Source organism: Neofelis nebulosa, chromosome 5 (assembly GCF_028018385.1).
Source record: "Neofelis nebulosa isolate mNeoNeb1 chromosome 5, mNeoNeb1.pri, whole genome shotgun sequence".
Classification (NCBI taxonomy): domain Eukaryota; kingdom Metazoa; phylum Chordata; class Mammalia; order Carnivora; family Felidae; genus Neofelis; species Neofelis nebulosa.
This window is the reverse complement of record NC_080786.1, coordinates 119,792,277-119,812,677: the sequence shown is the minus strand read 5'-3', so window position 1 is coordinate 119,812,677 and position 20,401 is coordinate 119,792,277. Positions and strand designations below refer to the sequence as shown.

Below are 20,401 nucleotides of genomic sequence, written 5' to 3'. Positions count from 1 at the left end.
TTACTTTTCATGCAGATCTCACTCTCTGGCTAGGATCTCCTGGCATTTTGCATGCATCTCAAAGATGGTTTCCATTACCCTTCTGGTCACGAAATTGTCATTCTGGACATGTGCCCTATACAACTAACACCATTCAAGAGTGTGTAAATATTTTAACATACCTTTGATGGTTTTTTTTTTTCTCTCAGTGGAAAATAGCATTATGACTTATGCCAAAGAAAAAAGTTTGCAGAAAGCGTTAAGCAGTTGGTTGTTAAGTACTAGAGTCTTTATTATTACCAAATCATAATAAACTTTTAAAAGTCCAGAGAAAAGTATTAGTTCAAAAAACATCCCCACATATTTTTTTTAATCTGCAACTATTGCTTTGTGACATCTTAACTATCCTAATTGAGGTAATGCCTTCAAGATAAGTATCCAGAAATCTATAAATCTTTATTGAATAGCACAATTGCCAATGACAAATCACATAATCCTATGGGCTGGCTTCTATATAATATTCCATTTAATATGTCTACCTGCTGAAATCATATGATTAGAAGTAAGGTTCTGTGCCTATTCTATTTTAAAACACCATTAAAGTTGGGGTGCCTGGGTGGCTCAGTTGGTTGAGCGTCTGACTTCAGCTCAGGTCATGATCTCGCGGTCTGTGAGTTCGAGCCCTGCGTTGGTCTCTGTGCTGACAGCTCAGAGTCTGGAGCCTGCTTTGGATTCTGTGTCTCCCTCTCTCTCTGCCCCTCCCCCACTCATGCTCTGTCTCTCTCCCTCTCTCTCTGTCAAAAATAAATAAAACATTAAAAAAATATTTAAAAAATAAAACACCATTAAAGCAAATTTCCTAATTTCTTCATCACTTATAAAAATTACTAATAATATCAGGAAAGGCTGCAATGAATCATTAACCCCATAGCTTTCAGAATTTAGCATATATATGCTCCATGAGAAGACATGAAGAGGAAAAGAAGGAAATTGTTTTTAGTTGAGTACCACCATATATGTTACTTTGATGCCCCCTCTTCTCTAGAATAAAAATTACTTTAGTGATTTAATATTTTATATAAATCATACTATCCTGTCAATTATTACTGAAGCTTCCTGTTGACTGCTGCCCAAGCTTACCACATTTCTGTCTTATTGTAAAGCCTGGAATTGGAGCATTATGATATCAAGTAAATATCCAAATGCACAGAGTTGGTAACTACTGGTTTCCTATAGTCTTTTTTTTTAATTGTCTATTTTTAGATAAATAATTTCCAAAAGGGCAATGGATATAAAGCTCCATGATGTTAACCCTTTGATATCCCCAGTGAAATTCAAAATTTGGCAACATTTTACAAGGGGATGTTAAAATAGTTTAGCATGGTTATTTTGAGGACTTTCATGCAATCACAATCTTATTTGCCCAGGCTTCTCAGCACCAGACCACTTACAAGAAAGCACAGGTCTTGAGATGGGATCTAGAGAGGTGGCAAACTTACAGGATGAACAGCAAAGCAAGTGGTAACTTGATGTCCATCTCTCTTTCATGGAGATAAACTGCCTCTCCATTTGCTGCTCTAGTTCTCTAGCTACTTTTCATCTTGCCTTTTATTTCCTGTATTTGATAAAACAAAGATATGTAGGCTTCTACTAACGGATTTCAATGTAAAGCATCCACACAGTATTGAACAAGACTGACCATCATTGTCTTAACAACCAGTCATTTGACTAGTCTATTTCAAAGGGATCACTGTATAACAATCTTGAGCAGTAATAACTTAAATTGCTTTAAGATATAATTTTTGCCATTTGTGAATGAGGTCCTTTCACAAAATATTCAGATTAGAAGATTCAAATTAAACCTAATTTTTAAAAAAACTGTAGTACACAGAACTTATACAATGAAAAAAATAAAAGAATATGCTGATTCTTTTATAATATTATCAGACACCAAGTGTCCATGGAAAGAAAAAAAATAGATAAAAAGGACATTTGTATATTCCTAACTTTCCCATTGGTACCCATTGCTCCCTATCTGTTATCAAAATTTAAATTCTCAAAGAATTTTTTCCAGAGTCCTTGACAGAGTCACTTTCCTTACAGGTTTATCAAAGCCATTATTATTAAAGTATTTTCAGAAATAATTCAGTTTCTCTAACATCTGAGAGAATACTAGAAATATAGCTTCTTGTGCTTATGGAAAATATCACAGCCTGTAACCAGAAACTTGTTTTTAGAATTAGTAGCCTTTGTAGTTTGTTTTTCTGTCTTGCAAGAGCCAATGTCCCATCCTATAATACATAATCTTGATTTCACTTGATATCTGAAGATATGCTCATTAGTGAGAGATAAACCAGACACCGTTAAATATCTGGCTATAATCATAGTTTGGGGCAGAATCGTATCATGATCTCCTCATCACATCTATTACTTGCACAAATGTATGGCTAATGCTTTACATGACACATTTTTTAAGAAGCCAGAAGACACATCAACACATATTAATTCCCTTTTAAAGCCAGATTTCCCAAATCTGTGTTACAGCACAGAATTGTTGTTTTATTTTGTTAGGCTACTTAAATGTATTTTAGCAAAACGCTGTTTATGTATATTTTATATTGAGTTATTATGGCATTCCTCAAAGTAAAAAAATAAATTTGTAACAAAATTGTAGCTAAAATAACATGAGGGATCCTAAGAAAAATAAATATGTGGATCTGCAGATGAAAACAATCTCAAGCCATGAGCAGCTTGTGTTTATAGAGAAGAAGTCATACCACAAACATGACACTTGCTCCTTTTGGTAAATTTAAATCTAGTGGATGAAGTGGAACGTATAAATAAAGTCAACTTTGTATTTCAGTAAAAAGGCCTCATGAGCAAAACTTTACTTGAAAAATTAATTCAAATTGGCTGGAATGCCTTACATTGTATATTTTACATTAAGTCAATTATTGGCAATAACAGGAAATGCGAATGACACCACTTCAGTGAAATGAATTGTATGGCGCTGGCTACTGGAAGGTGAATACTAGAAAAGAATTTACTTAATATCATCATAAAACAATCTGAGCATGGTTATATATCCATCTGAGCATAGAGATATATCCTTTTATTTATATGTACATACCAAATAACATGTTGTATCACAATAAGATAAAACCAAGAAATACAGAAATATGTAAAATAAAAAGTGAAGTTCTCTCAACCCCATAATTTCACCCCTCGGTACATACCTAAGAGAACTGAGACTATCCGTTCACACAAAAACTGGTATGTGAGTGTTCGTAGCAGCATGAGTCATATTATTCAAAAAGTAGAAACAAACCAACGAGCGAAGAATAAACCAAATGTGCTATATCTATACAATGGAATAACATCTACTCCTAAAAAGGAAATGAACTTCTGATTTGTGCTACACAAATGAATCTAGAAAACACAGGTTAAGTGAAAGAAGGCAGACACAAAAGGCCACATACCACATGATTCCATTTATATGAAATGTCCAAACTAGAAAAATCCATGGAGGCAGAAAGTAGATTAGTGGTTGCCCGGGCATAAGGGGAAGAAAGAATATATGTTGGGGATATATTTTATATCCCTGAGATATACATATTTTTTGTTGAGGTGATGGAAATGTTCTGGATTTAGATAGTGGGGATGGCTTCACAACATCATGAACATACTAAAACCATTAAATTGTACTTTCAAATGGTAAAGTGTATGATATGTGAAATACAGCTCAATAATATGTTTTTTTTTTTAAGATTTTACTTTTTAAGTAGTCTCTACACCCAAATGGGGCTCAAACTCAACCCTGAGACCAAGAGTCACACGCTCCACTGGCTGAGCCAGCCAGGCACCCCGTCAATAATTTTTTTAAAGCTACAAAATGTGAGTCTCTGATCACCTTCTCTTGTATAGCTAAAATGTATACAGTACCTATTATAGAGCACATTTGTAAATGTTTTAGTTCATTAATTCATTTAATCCTCAAAACAGCCCAATGAAGCAACTTTTAAAGATAAGTTGAGGCACCAAGGAGGTTCAGTACTTTGCATAAAGTCCTGTAGCTAATTAAGTGATGGAGCTCTGCTTATAAAACCAGGCAGTCTGGCTTCAAAGCTCAGGCCACACACTAATTACCAGAACCAATGACCATTAAAAGTTGTGATATATACTTCCAGATAATTTTTATTTAGGGAATGGAGGTACACATATGCATATGTGTGGGTGCAGACGGATAAAAACTATACACATGGAACTATACTAGAGGTCAGCAAACTATAGCCCATGGGCCAAATCAGTCTCACTGTGTGTTACCTATGTAGCCCATGAGCTAAGAATGGAAAATGGGATTTATACGTTTACATTTTGGAGAAAGAAGGGAATTAAAAAAAAGAAGAGTAGCATTTCACTATACATGAAAAGCATTTCATGACACATAAAATTCAAATTTCAGTGTCCATCAATGAAGTTTTATTGGGACACAGCCATCTTCCTTTATCTAAGTAAGTCTGTGGCTGCTTCTACACTATCAAGACAGAGTTGAGTAGTAACAGACATAGTATGACCCTGCAAAGCATTGAATATTTGTATCAGGCCTTCTATAGAAAAGTTTTGCAGACTCTTGGATTATACCATACATGATACTCTAATATTTGTCTCTAAACATTATGTCATTTTCAACATTCCAGATTTCCTTAATTTCTTTAAATGGCTGCAAAATAAAAATGCACCTGAAATTATCAAACCTTTCCCCTGATGAAAATGTCATATCCTTCACCAAATTGCTCTCAAAATAGTGGTATTAATTTATTTCCCTCCTAATAGAATGTGAAAATGACCTCCATTTTGGTGGCCTGGGTACCAGCATTTCAAGAAGTTTCATACCTGTCTCACCTGAATACAAGTTCTTCCCCCAACTTCTTAGTAGCCACCCAGCATTGATGCTGAGTTCTGAGCTAAGTCACTCCTTTGGGCTACCTGGTCCAATCAACTTTAGAGGGACCCACTTTGCATTCTTTTCAATTGTCTTATCTTCTTAGCTTGGACCTATCACATGGAAACATATGTTCTTTTTAAGTGTTAGAAAAGTGGAAAGGTAGCTACCTCCTGTACTTGTCCCCCTGCACTGGATACTGTTGTGGGCCATCAGATCCCTCCCCATTCCATGTTGAGACTGGGGAATTGCCTTCAGTAGAACAAAGCCACCTTGCCTAAAGTCATGTCCCCTTTTCAGAGACAAACACATCCAATAACTAGTCAATGTAGTTGTATAAAAGCCCATTCACTTCAACTTAAGGTAGTGCAATTAAAAAGTATCACCCCAACTCCAGAGCTCCTTACACAACCCACTAAGTCTCGCTGAATTTAATCACAGCGAGATTTCTCTTGCCCAACTCGCTCATTGCACAGAGGTGCATTCCTGAGAACACTACCACACAAATTGTCTCCAATCAAATCTGCATCTTAGAGTCTGTTTCTCGGGGAAACTGACCTAAAACACTCCTCTATAACTCTTCCCAAAGGAAGACAGATGTGATATTTGCTATGACTCCTGAGTTTAGGCGAATACAGTGAGTACACATAGCTCAGCCCCTCCTACCACCTCATTTTCTGGGCCAACATCCATGTAGACAGGTGCGTGCCCTTCCTGCCACTGTCCTTTGCAGGGCAATCACCCAGCTTCATGCCACAGACTATGCTTTTCAAAGCAAATCTGAGCAGCTACCAGTCTCTTTTCAGAGTAATGAGGCTTAAAACTATGTGACAATGAAGAGGTAGGTCTAAGGGAATCTTCTCTGAAGTCTACTTTTCCTAGGATTCTACCTCCCAGAATCGAAACTTTGGTGAGGATACTAGAAGTCCAATTGTGGAAATAAACCTAATTGAGGATCTCCAATTTGTCAACAGTTATACCAATGATGTGATCTTTATCGGCTTTATTCCTTTGCCTTTGTTTTCAAAACTATGGGACAGATATGAACCATGAACATTATCCTAAACCACACTGAAAAGAATAGCACTATGTACTTCCAATAGGTAAATCTTCATTTCTCATTAGTAACTATTAACAGTCTGACTTAACAGTCTTACTTAATAATCTAATTTACCTATATTTACAGAGATGCTACTGCAGCAACTCCTTAGATTTGGGGAAGGTTTTAGTTTAAATCTAGGTTGAACATTTTAGACTTAAAAAGCAGTTTTCAAATAGGAAAACTAAGCCTTGTTTCCTTATTATTAATAAATCTGGGAACTACCAACTAAGATTTAGTTTAAGAATTAAAGGGGCGCCTGGGTGGCTCAGTCGGTTAAGCGTCCGACTTCAGCTCAGGTCACGATATCATGGTCCGTGAGTTCGAGCCCCGCGTCGGGCTCTGGGCTGATGGCTCAGAGCCTGGAGCCTGCTTCTGATTCTGTGTCTCCCTCTCTCTCTGCCCCTCCCTGTTCATGCTGTGTCTCTCTCTGTCTCAAAAATAAATAAACGTTAAAAAAAAAAATTAAAAAAAAAAAAGAATTAAAAGCAACAACACAAATAAAGTGCCTCTGACAAGACCTTATAAAGTAGGTATTCAATAAATGTTAATTCACAACCCAGTAAGTACTAAGAACTATTATATATTATACCCAAATGGGTCTGCTGTAGGTTTTTCAGAAAAAAATAAAAATACTCTCTCCTTCACTTCCAAAAGATAGCATGACTTTTCATCCTAAGGAGACTGTTTCAAGTCAAAATTCTGAACAATGAGTAGGTGAATAAAGCTCATACCAAAAATAAGCAAAAGTAGGTAACAGGTGACAGAGAATTAGAAACAGAGCAACAGGCAATCACGTCCACTTTCCCCTTTATGTTATGGAATGCACAGAGAGGATGGTATATAGCCTGAATGTTTGTGACCCTCCCAAAGTTCATATGTTACATCCTAACCCCCAAGTGATGGTATGAGGAGGCGGACATTTTTAGGGAAGTGATTTTGTCATGAAGGCAGAGCCTTCTTTAATGGGATTAGTGTCCTTATAAATGAGATCTCAGAGAATTCCCTTGTCTCTTCTACCATGTGAGGACACACTGAGAAGATAGTGTCTATGAACCAGGATACAGGCCCTCACCAGACACTGAATGAGTTGACACCTTGATCTCAGACTTATCAGCCTTCAGAACTATGAGAAGTAAATGTTTGCTGTTTGAGCCACCCAGTATATGGTATTCTGTTACAGCAGCCCAGACTTACTAAGATTCTATGCCTTTGAAGAGCACTGTTAGCTTTGGCCACACAGTATCCCAGAAATGAGATAGAGAAGAGCCTCCACAGACTGGCTGACCGTGATGGCAGTTACCAGACTGGGACTCTAATCAGACCTGGCCCCATGCATCAAGTCACTTAAGAGCTGCCTTCATTCTGTTAGTATGTGGCAAAGAAAGAAAGTATGTGGTGATTAGCCCCACCATATTCTCTTCTCCTAGAGAGAGAGAATCAAGTCTCCTGATACTTTTTTAGAAAAGCCACTTGAGGGGTGCCTGGGTGGCTCAGGTGGTTGACTGTCTGACTCTTGGTTTCAGTTCAGGTCATGATCCCAGGGTTGTGGGATCAGACTGAGCTCTGCATAGGGCTCCATGCTCAGCGCAGGGCCTACTTAAGATTCTCTCTCTCTCTCTCTCTCTCTCTCTCTCTCTCTCTCTCTCTCTCTTTCTCTCTCTCTCTCTCTCTCCATCTCCCTCTCTCCCTGTCTCTCTTAGGGTGCCTGGGTGGCTCAGTAGGTTAAGCATCCCACTTTGGCTCAGGTTATGATCTCACCACTGGTGAGTTTGAGCCCTGCATCAGACTCTGTACTAACAGCCCAGCACGGAGCCTGGAGCCTGCTTCCGATTCTGTGTCTCCCTCTCTCTCTGTCCCTCCCCTGCTCATGCTCATCTGTCTCTTCAAAAGTAAATAAACATTAAAAAAATTAAACAAAAAAAGATTCTTTCTCTCTCCCTCTGCCCCCTTCCCCACTTGCACACACTCCCTCTTTCTCTAAAATAAAAAAAGAAAAGAAAAGCTGCTTGGACCCAGGGACTTAATAAGAAGCTGAACTAGGTGTGTTTAAGCAATGACCAACACTCGAAAGCTCACCAGAGAGAACCACTTAACCAAGATAAGAATGTTCACTTATGTCAGGGTGAATGCAACTTGATGGTAAGCATTTATTACTCTGGGGACTTCTCTGCTGGGAATCAGCATTCAGGTGAAAGATCTTGCACACTAAGAATAGAAGAAAAACTAGAAAAACTAAGAAAAGAGTGAGTTCCTTTAAATGTCTGGACAGTCTAGGACAAGCACCTGGCACTGGAGGTGGAGGTGGGTGACTTTGGGATGTAAACTCTGGGGATGCAATCAATGACTTGGTTTGTATTTTTAGCCTCTGATACCTGTGATTTTTGTGAACTCAGAACTATTAATACTATTAATATGAGTCATCTGGTCTAAAAACTAAGACCAAACTTCACACACTTCCTTAAGAACTAGTGAATTCCAGAGAGGAGCTAAATGTTCCTTAGCAAATTTATTGAAATCTGTTGAATATAAACTTTATAGCAGTCTTTTAAGTCCCGTGTTATTTAAAACAGAGAGAGAGAAAGAGAGGGAGGAGGAAGAGGAGAAGGCAAAGGAAGGAAGGGAAATCCATTCCTTTAAAATATGTTCCCTAACTCTTTTCAAAAGACCATGATTATATTCCATGGGTTATAATCCAGAAGGCAGTTTGTTCTACAAATCATAAGGCCTGACAAAAAGGACAGAAGGAAAAGTCACCAAAGCACACTCTCTGAATTCTATTAGGCATTCCACATGGTATGGAGCACAGAGACAGGGGAGACTTACAGAATGTGCTAAACTCTTTGTAAACATAGGGTATGAGAGATTTCAGTTCAAAGGAAGATCACTAGTTTAAGAAATGGGAGAAAAGTTCGGAGACCTCTCTCAGGCCAGTCATACCGGTTCCTGCAGGAGTGGAGAGATTACTGCAAAGTAGTTAGCTCCATAAACATATCTGCAAAGCTTAACATTACACAGAAGAGAAAAATACTGCACAGCATTCACAAAACGTCCTCCATATTTTTATACTTGTTTCCTTGCTTTCCCTTCTTTTTTTTAGACAGGAAGAGATTCTCCAGCTCACCTGTTTCAAACCCCACACTTGGCACTAAGTCCATGGTTCCGTGAAAGGCTCCGGCCCACGCTGAGGTAGCAGTGGTGACTGTAGTCGGGTCTGTCTTTGTGATGTCACACTGGGGAGCAGGAATCCTGGCTGCACGCACTGATGGCATCAGCAGGGGCCCATAGGACGGATCCAGGGCAGAGCCAGCAGAAGGGTGGTGGTGGTGGTGGTGGTGGTGGCGGTGGTGCATGTGGGCGTGGGGGTGGTGGTGCCGCATGTACACATCATGCATGTGGCTGTAGGATGGGCTCACCTGAGATGCCAAAGGATAGTGCCAGGACTCGGATGCGGGCGGGGGAGGGGCTGGGCCAGTCTGATGCAGGCCGTGTCCTGGCCAGGGGCTGGGGTCGGCCGCAGTAAAGGTGCCAGGGGGTGCAGTGACCTGGAAGTCAGGATGAACACCCCCCAAGCAGGGTGCAGGTGGGGGCTGGTAAGAGCTGGTCCAAAAGGAAGTCGGGAAACTATTCCGCTGGCTTGAGAGAGCTGAGCTGTCTGAGAAGACAGAAAAATTATTTACATAAGATTCAGTTCTAGGATAGACTTGCCTCTACTTGTCCAACATTTTACAGGCAGGCTAATTACCATGCACTCTTTTCTCCGCACACAGAGGTAAATTGATACCAGGTAGGCCTCTGAGATCCCATACCAAGTCAGTGCACACGGTTCAAGGTGCTGAATGAGTGCCCCCCCCACCCGTTGTTTGCTTAGCTTATGCAGTCACAGCCTATGCTGAAGTTTGCAAGTATGAGATTCGAAAGCTTCATTTCCTACTGGGCAGATCGCTGCCACCAGGTCTGAGCAGAGGTCGCAGGTACATGTGTCGCAGGTAAAGAAAGCTTATGCCACAGGTGTGATTCAGGTGGTTGGAAATGATGATGTTTACCAAACTTCTTACAAATGCAAATATAATTTTCACTCGAACTGAACATTTTAAGGCTGAAAGTGATAAATGGAAGATCACACTTAATTATGCTCACCAACACTCATCTTCCTTCAAGAAGATAACAGTTGCTAATATTTAATGACAGTGACCAAAAGCCCAATCCTAGTCCAGGGGCTTTTCATGGATGATCTTATTGGAGCCTCACTCCAACCCTATGAGTTACTGTTATTATCCCCATTTTAGAGATATGGAAATTGAGGCAGGGAAGAAGCCTAAGACTTCACAGCTAGCAAGCAGGAGACTGGGCTTTGAAGACAGGTAGCCTGCCCCAGTGGCTGGCACTGTTCATAACTGTGCCACAAGAGGGCACAATTGCAACCATAACATGAACATCTAGAATTTGGTCATCGTTCTGTGGAAATCATGATTGGAGGAGATTCAAGCAGGGACAATAGATTTGAGGAAGGGTTTGGGGGGGGGGGATATAAAAAAATAGCACTTAGAGATAAATAAAGAGGGAAAACCCTCCCCAACTGTTGTCTTCAGTTAAATTTCTCCAATCAATCATCCTAACTTATTTATAGATGACCTACTATGTACCAAATAGAGAGAGGTCAGGGATGAGCAAAGAGACATCATTCTTAATCACAATCGAGCAGGGGACATATAAATAAATAAACATATGCAATGTGTGACCTGGTAGGGCTCTCATAAGGGGAAGCACAGAAGCAGCCTAAGAAAAGATCAATTGGAAAGGTGGGGAGGGCTAGCTTTGTGAAAAGGTAGGGAAGAGTGGTTTAGGCAAAAAAGTACATGAAGAAAAGGCCAAAAATTGCACAGACCCGAACACACACACACACACACACACACACACACACACACACAAAGTAGCATATGGGGAACAAGAATTCTGTGGGTAGAAGGTAGCAAAAAAATTAGACTAAAAAGTCAGACTGGGTCCAAGAAAGACCCAAATGGGTATGGCCTTGCAAGCTACGTAATGAATGTGGGTGCTGTCCTGAGAAGGTGCCAGTGAGCTTTGGAGGGTTTTAATCTAGGGAATGATACAGTCAGATCTGTGACTGCAAACATCCATACCTCCAGCCATAGCCTGCTCTGTACTGTGTGGTATAAAAGAGCAAGCACCAGACAGGGAGTCTAGAGAGCTCAGCCAGAGAGCTAGCACCTAGCAATTACCTTATCTGATTTTATGACCTCACATGGATCTATTGATCTCTCTGTGGCTCACTTTCTTCCATATGAGGTATTTGAATGAAAATGCCAAATATCTTCTGGCTCTATACTTCTATCATTCTGTAAAGTGGCCTACGATGTCTATCTATAGATGAAGATAAGGTTGCCTAGCACATTAGTCATGCATGTGTAATACTATTTCCATACAGGCTTCTAGAGAAAAGAGCCTGGCTAGATCTTTTCATTGAATGAAGAATATCCTGAGAAGTACTCTGAAATAAAAGTATTCACAACTCTGACATAGCCATGTTCTCACTTCATAAATGTCCAGGACATAATTTCCTTACCTCAGAGGAAAGCTTCTGTAACTTGAACCAACCATAGTATATGTAACTTGACGAACATAATTAGGGTATCAACATGGTGTTCAAATGTCTCCTTTCCCTAACTCCCCTAAGGACGGTGCCACTAGCATTGCAAACGTTGCTTCTCTGTCCATCAGCCCTACAGCAGGGCTATCATCATTCACCCCATCCATTCTATGGACAGACAGCTATTTGGTATCTCGCATTCAAGTCTGTCCCTATAGAATCTCCAAGGATCTCAAAGCCCTTGGGGAAATAAAACAAATAATCATATTCTCCTAACGGGAAAGGATGGAAGCACACATTGTTCTTCGAGTCTTCAAACAGTCCAGGCGAACTTTTAATTGAATGACTTTATTTTGTCACTATCACATCTATCAGAAAATAGCACTTAAAGTCAAACCTGCTGGCATCGGGGCAAATATATTTTATTTCAGAACTGTCTTCCTTTGACATATGAAGAGTGGGTGCTAATGACCAACAAAGAAAGTTGTGTAAGCTGTGAGAAGAAAATTCAATTTGCCTTAAATGATGGCCATTTGTAGAATATTCTGTCAACACCCACAGTGCTAGCTGTCAATGTTTAAAATTAAAACCCATACAGAAAGTGTATAGAGGCTCCTTATATTATACAGTGCAGCTTTGCCACCTCAGGGTGCCACTTTTCTGCCACTTCACTGTCATAGACTCAATCTTTGGTAGCAAACCCTTCATTCTGCTCATAAGTTTCATCTCCTGGTGGGGCCACAAACCCATTATGAAAATTGCTAAATCCAACCCAGAGGCGTGTGTCAGAGAAACTGAGTTCACTAATGAAAATCCCCCGTTAAAATATCAAAACTATGTCATTTTCCTGGATGCTTTTCTTTTATTTCATTTATATACATTTGGACCCAATTTTATAGATGTTTAAGCATTTTGCATATGCATGCACAAATGTGGACAATGAACAAATTCCTTACCCAAAATACTACCCTATTTATGAATTATTGTATTATAATTAGTGAGCACATTATCAATGAAAGTGGAAACTTATTTTTAAAAACGTGCTCTAAACGTGCTGAACAAAGCTTTAAAATACCTCAGGGAAAAATAAAATTAGAAGCAACTTAATATTTTCCTAGTCCTGCTATGTCTCCTGAGATTAATATAAAGTTTGCAGAGATCTATGCAGCCTTTTTAAAAGACAATGTTGCATTTTACAAGTAAATGAAACAATACTGAAGAGAAAATATGTTTATGGACAAGTCTACACTTCAAAACCACTATTTGGTATCTTGTTAAAAAATAACCTTAATACAAAGAAACAGATGATATGCTTTGTTTCATGCCTGGGAATCAATGTGCTTATTTCATATGTATGTAAATTTTTTTCATTACATGACTCTTTGCCTAAGAGTACTTAATCACAGCCACATTTGTTTGATGAAAAAACATATGAAAAACTTGTGCACAAACTATTCCCATGCCATATTACTTTTCAGGTTAGTAGAGGCAATTCACAATTGTCAAATGTTAACACTCCATGGTGATGTTGGGCTTAATGTTACTGAGTATTTGGATGATGTTAACACTGACATTCTGGCACATAAAAAAATCTGAATATATTTTGGTTCAATTTGCATTTGGAACTTAAAAATATCACACACACACACACACACACACACACACCTTATTTCTAAATGATAAAAATGACAAAATTGATACGCTGTCTGATACAACCCACCCAAAGCATACCCAGTAATCTCACTGTGTGAATTATACAGAAATATATCTTAAGGACACAGAAGAGTTAGCATGGAACATGAAGTTGTTCTTTCAATTTCATAATAGCCGGGATATCTTTTGTATTAACTGTAAATATTTCTGAAAAAAAAAAAAAATCTAAGGGCAAACAACTTAAGCCAGAGAAAGTTCAACATTCAATTTCAACCTTTAACATTTCACTACTTAATTAAAAAAAAAATAAAAACTATATTAAAAGGAAAATGGGACAGTAAAATGTTGTAAAACCTCTATCTTAAGTCATCTTAAAAGTCTCCAGAAAACACATCTTAGAGTAGTGATTCAAAACATTAATGTTAAAAGGTAACATTTACCTTTTTATTAACTTCAGTGAAAAAAAAAAATGCCACTCAATTCTTAATCCAAAGTGTCCTTGCTGTAATTTAATTCCCATCCTCTTATTCTGCTTCCCATGAAAACAAAGTGTTGGGTCAGAGGTGAAAGGCTACATTTTCCAATGTGTTCTGTCACTCAGGAATTAGTCATTTCCATCATATCCAAAGATTGTCCTCTACTTTGCTCTAGAGTCGCTCAAAATGGACATTGTGACTCTACAATGAGTTTCAAGGAGGCAGGATGATGAAGTCAGCCAGCCCACACTTTCCTTCCACGTGTTTGTCCTAAACTTGCCATCAGCAATAACCTCCAGTGCCTCCTGGAGGTGGAGCCCAGCTGTCTTTTCTAGTCTCACCCAGCTTAAGAGACCCACCCTCTTTCCCATACTCCTCTTTTGTTATTTTAGGCTAGTAACCATTCTGAGAGGTCTTTCCTATGAGAATGAGTTGCTCTAAGCAGACACTATGTAAATCAATCAGCAATAAATATTTACTTTGCAACAACAACAACAACAACAACAACAACAAAATATCAAGTTCTCACCATTCAGCAGGGTTTTTAAGTTAATGACATATTTTGCTAAGCGTCAACTACTACTCGGCTTTCCTACATAGACACACACACACACACACACACACACACATACACACACACACTTTCTGTAATAACACTTGGGCACTGAGATCAATACACAGACATATTTGAAGCCAGTGTTTCTATTTAGATGGGGATAACAGGGCCATTAGATTCATTAGGTTTTCTCAACTGAGAAGCCCTATTAGTAAGAATGTATACTGGGATAAGAGGTCATCGATGTGATGTTGTGTCAAATAGAGTACAAATATTTCCTATCAATTGTTTGCCTAAAAGCTGCAAAACACCTAAAGAGGACTTTCCTAACTCCATCAAGACACACACTCAAAGTATGACCATTATTCCATTATTAGCTGACACTCTATCCTTGTCTAAAGATTTACTGTGGAAATATATTCTGCAACCAAACATAACTCAGTTTTAAATTCCTTCCTAGCACTATACCACTTGTGTAGCACTGTAAAAACTTCATGCCATAAATTAGACCCGTTAATTTAGCACAGCTGGCTAGTGCTCCTGCATAAACTATCACTGCTATGGCCATCAACATTGTCAATAGTGTTGAGTAGCTACTTTGTCCACGACACTGTGTTTTTGCCAGAAATTCAAAGAATATTTCTGGGTAAAAACCCAAGGTTGGTTTTCTATATGCCAAATGAGTGGAAACCTACTTAAGGAAGAGAGAAAAGGCATCATTGTTTAGCACCTTGCATAAAGCCATGTGCCACAAATCATTCATATGCATTATCATAGAATCCTTACAATAACCCAAGGAAACATATATCAAAAAACACATACTGTAATTTAAATTGAGCTCAGAGCAATGTTAACTCATTAATCCAAGATCATGTTGCCATCAGACATTGTAAGGCCCACACTGGAACCCCAAAACAAGGAGAATCCAATGACCGCATTATCCAAACCTGTGTTACTTTGGCAATTAACACAAAATTACCGGTAACTCTCTTCACTAAACATGGGAATCTCAATTTATTACACCTCTCTTAAAGATATTATTTTCTAAATCTTTATTTATATTTTTGTGGATCTCCTTTAAATCACATCCAAGTTATTTCCGTTTATTAAAAATCGACTAATTCACAACTAAACAACTATGGAAAAGTTGTATCACAAATGGAAAGTAAAAAATACACTTGAAATCACAGAAGCTTGCAGAGACAAGATTTTAGCAATCATTTCATTCATCCGACCCTTACTTTACACACAAGGAAACTATAACCAAAAATTTCATACTCAATGCTAATAAATTCTACATTGACAACTTTTTTAATTTTCTAATCTGGGATAAATGGTATGAACTTGATTCATCTAATTCAGTCATAATCATTCAATTCATATTTATTCTTTATTTTCCAGGTAGAAATGCATTACGTTGAGGGAAAATGAGGTGAGAAAACTAGATACGATATACCTAGTCTTAGTGGGAGAGGAAGAGATGGAAATTAAAGTATCGGCCGCATTTGCCTGCACTACCCTGATACACTAAACTGACACACAAAGCCCTAAAAATTCTAGTCTCTGCCTGTCACTCTGCTTCTCATTCCACTCATGGCAGCACTATTGCTTCTCATCGGACACTCCAAGCTCAGTCCTTCCATAGGCCTTTTGTACCGGCTGTTCCCGCTGCCTCAAATAACTTCCCCATAGATATTCCCATGATGAAGACCATTCTTATTCCCTTCAGGTCTGTACTCACATGTAACGGTCTCAGAGACAGCATCTATTGTCACCCTAAGTAAATCCACACCTAGCATTTCATTCTATACTTCGTACCTTTCTCTTTCACTAAAAAGCTCCATGAACACAGAGGCTTAGGCTCTCCTGTTCACGGATATATTTCCACAACATAGCAGTACCTTTAACATTTGCTGTGTATGTCAAGGAATGAAACAGGAGGCAGGTTTGAAGACCAAATATAAAATAATCCCAAGAAAACTGTAATAATAGTTGCTGAAACATTACCATTCTCTATCCTTTCTATATGGAAATTTGAAATCAGTCCAAAGATTTCTATTTAATCACATGGATAATGGGAAAACACTGGATTATTATAGAGTTTTTGCATATATACTATACCTCACTTAAAACTATCCTGATTATAATACTTACTAATCACTCACATCTAACTATAATTGGGACTCTTGTTTCTATATTCCAGATTAAATGAGTCCTAGGCTGTGTATACCACTACGTTTAAAAAAAAAAAGAAAAAAAAGAGAAAAAAGTAGGCATTGTATTTAATACTCTCCAATGACAGATTATCCTGACATGATTTATTATTGAGATACAGACTATTTATGAAAGTCAGCCAATTTACTGAAGTTTTCCTGTTTTTACCTTCCACACATATTAAAAGTATTTACCACATGCTACCAAACAGGATATTGGTTGATTCCACAAACATCTTAGGCCTCCAAGAAGGACTCAGTTCTCAATTTTGTGGGAAATCTGTAACATGTACTAATCAAATAAAGAAATTATGCTTCCCGAATCATTTCTATCGAGGTCTACCATTTCTTGAATGTGCATTCCACCTTCCTCTCTACAGTCACTACGATCTTAGTATTGTTCATATGTACTAAAAGGAAGAAAGGAGGAAGGAAGGAAGGCAAGCCGGCAAATAGGTCAGGCCTGGCAATTTCATCCAGCCATGACCTCCCCTACAGTGGAGCAGAACCATTCCTCTGATGCTGATAGGAAACGACCATGTAGCACCTGCCCTCTTCCCTGCCCTCTACCACAGGTGGCCAGCCTTTCCTCACCATAGGATCACTTGGGGCACTTGTTAAGAAGTGATTCCCAGAGTCTCCCTCTGAAGACTCTGATTTAATAGGTCTGAGTTAGGGGCCTGCAATCTTTGTTTTTAACAGCACTAGATTAAGGATTTTCAAACTTGAGCCTGTATTAGAATCACCAGGAGGGCTGGCTAAAACACAGTTTGTTCTGAGATTCTCGGGTGTGGCCTGAGAATCCTGCATTTCTAACAAGCTCCCATGTGATGCTCATGTTCCTGGTACAGGAAACCACACTTTGAGAATGATTTTACTAGAGGCTTCTTATAACCAGGTGAGTTCAAAAGAAACATCCATAACGCATTTCTCTACAACTAGCATTAAAATGATGCGTAATTTTCCCCTAATCTTGTCATTGGCCCAATTAGATGTCATCCAATGATCTTCTGTGAGCCAGTAATCAGTTCAAACACACCTCTGTGACCTCTACAGAGAAGGAAATAGAGAAGAGGATGCCCCATGTACTGCTTTACCTTACCAAGGCAAGAACAACAGCCTAAACCATGTAGACACAGTCAATAATGTCTGGACTGTAAACTGAAAGAGTTCATACCACAACAAAGCAGGACAGAGAAAACTATCAAGAAAACACTGAAGGCTTTTAAAGTTTGTACTCCTGGGTCAGACTCAGATTTCTGCTATGTCACCACGTAGCACCTAGTGGAATGAGCAAGAGCTAATTTCTAAAAGCTGATCCAGGCACGCCTATTATTTAGAGATCCAAATTGGGCCACTGGGGCTTAAGGAATGGTGCTTCACAGCTCCGTCCTGCCACTATAAACTCAGGCTGGTTGCATCACTACTTTCCATGAGGAATTTAAGGGGTGTGACTGCATCCTTTCCGACCCTGCATTCCACATGTGACAAAACTGATCCAGCTGTTTGTCTGAAAGAAATTCCTTGCTGTCCTTAAAAATTAAAAACCAAGTGGATATCCGTCCTCCAGGGGCAAGTCTCCAGCTGGAACCTGGTACAGGCAGTTGCGAAACAGAGACAGTGCCCTGGAGAGCATCTGCTTTTGAATTCTTACCTCGCCATAGTGGGGTTAGCCCCATCTTGCTTTTTGAAATGGCAGATTCTGGATGGAGGGTGCTGGCTTGGCCCAAAGCTCTTGAGAAGTGTTCATCCACTACTGACCCAATGTCTCCCTGGAAATAAGTGAAAAGGACACAGCGAGAGTTAAGGTACTCCATCTCGGCAGGCTGGTCTTTCTCCTCCTCCTCCTCCTCCTCCTCCTCATCCTCCTCCTCCTCTTGTTTGCTGGGAAGGGTGACTTCCAGAGAGTCCTGCATCTTGCTGTATACCGCTAACTTCTTCTGGGATGGAATAAACAAAACACGGTATCAAAGACAGTTTGTAAAAAAGCATTAACTACTTAACTTTTCACTTAAAAAAATCTAAATATTAACACATGTTTGCAAACTGATTCTTCGTCTGTTTTCCTCCATTCTTTCCCCTCCCCAAACCAGTCTTCTCCTTCCCACCCTGAAAGAAAGGTCACTTATTATCAGACAGTACATTTTCACAGTGTAAAAGACAGGTTTGTTTTTTTTTTGGTTTTGTTTTATGTTTTTGTTTTTTGTTTTTGTTTTTGTTTTTTGGTAATCTAAATATATCAAAAGGAGAATGACTTTTAAAGAGTGACAGATTCCTTCCAGTTTCTGATCCATTTTTTTTTATTTTAAAGTTTTAAATGTACATCAACATTATAGTTTGGGACAGAGAGGAATGGGGGCTAAGAGGGGGTGCCTGTGGGAGGAGTGGAGAAGAAAAGAACTTTCCATAAATGAAATAAACTAAAATAAAAACAGGAATGTAGCATCTTATGAAAGGATTTGGCAGATGTGCCAAACTCATTTCTCAAAAATCAAACTAAAATGACAACATAAGTCTGTGTGAAGATCCATTTTTCATGGAACATACTTTGCAGATGTCCCACTTGCCACCATTATCGTGGAGGGGGGAAAAAAGATAATATTACGGCTTACTGAAAATAATACAATATGCTACCAATGACTGGGGTGGCTTTCAAATAAAAATGAGAAATTTTTGATGATTTTAAAATATTTTTAAAACATATGATCATAGCTATAATAATAGTTAATACATATTATGCCAGGCACTCTTATAAAACTTTGAATTTATTACATCACTTAATTTTTATAATTCTGTATCATGGTTACTACCACTATCCATATTTTAAAGATGAAGGAACAAAGGCACAGAGAATTGAGGCAACTTGCTAAAGGTCACAAGGCATGAGAATGGCTGAGCCTGAATGCACAATAAAAACATGCAGATATATTTATGCGTGTTGTAGAAAGGCAGGGGAGGCGTATTTGGTGTGGGAGGGGGGGGGAAATCACCAACATGCTACGTTATTGTTTTCCGGTTAGTAAGTTTTGTATTTGTTAGTCCTGCTTTTCAATATTTCCAAATGTTTTCCACTGAGCACATACTATTTTTATAAGCAGCAACTTCATTGTGAATCATATATAAGAAAACACTGCTAAAGATTATAAAATTTATTACCCTAATCATTATATACCTCTAAAATCTGATTCTTTGTTATACCATTTTTATTGCAGAAAAAAAAATATATGCTGGACAATAAATGTGAGTAGAAAAAAAAATCATTCTAGAATACTCAGTAGGCACACAGTTTTGCAAATGTTATCAAAACACATAACCTAGACTCATGTTTCTAATGTAATTACTAGCTTCAAAAACCTATAGCCCCAAATTATAAATGCATCATTCAATAAATTGAACCCTTTCCCCGAGCAATGAATATGCTGTTCTTGTGTGAAGTGGGCCCTGAAATGTATATTATGAGCTGTTGGTTATTATTTAGGAGCTGTTATTTATAAATATATGTATTACTTTTTATTTAAAATCTGTGTCAATAGGGTTATCGCTGGTTGATGAATAAATAATTCATGCCTGTGAGTGAATATGCCTTGCTGATGATGATGAATAGGCGATTGTAATGACTGTGTGGTGATATTTCTTCCAATCTGTTTTGCACAGGTTTGAACATGTTTATACTTAACTTCAATAGTAAGAACACCACAGTAACAAAGGTTATGTATAAAATAAGGGGATTGAACTAAATGGCCTTGAAAGTTACTCCTGACTTTAAATTCCATTATAAAATAAACAAATATGACAATTTATTAGTCAAATCACAGTGCTATGTCTCTGTGTGCATGTGTATTTACCTGAAGTTATACCATTAAAGCATACAC

The 20,401-nt window shown here is 38.5% G+C and overlaps 1 protein-coding gene across 5 annotated transcripts in view; it reads right to left on the bottom strand.

Moving 5' to 3' along the window:
* VGLL3 (vestigial like family member 3) overlaps positions 1 to 20,401 on the bottom strand; it is a 45,572-nt gene that overhangs the window by 13,022 nt on the left and 12,149 nt on the right. For 2 of the 5 annotated variants that reach the window (XM_058731706.1, XM_058731708.1), the window contains exons 2-3: positions 18,184 to 18,469; positions 9,145 to 9,675 (exon numbers count right to left, since the gene is read on the bottom strand). In XM_058731706.1, the coding sequence (XP_058587689.1) occupies positions 9,145 to 9,675; positions 18,184 to 18,469 (817 nt within the window). Of the gene's footprint in view, positions 1 to 1,478; positions 1,595 to 9,144; positions 9,676 to 18,183; positions 18,470 to 20,401 lie in introns of all 5 variants that reach the window. The other 3 variants (XR_009262247.1, XM_058731707.1, XM_058731709.1) reach the window with 3 other exon arrangements.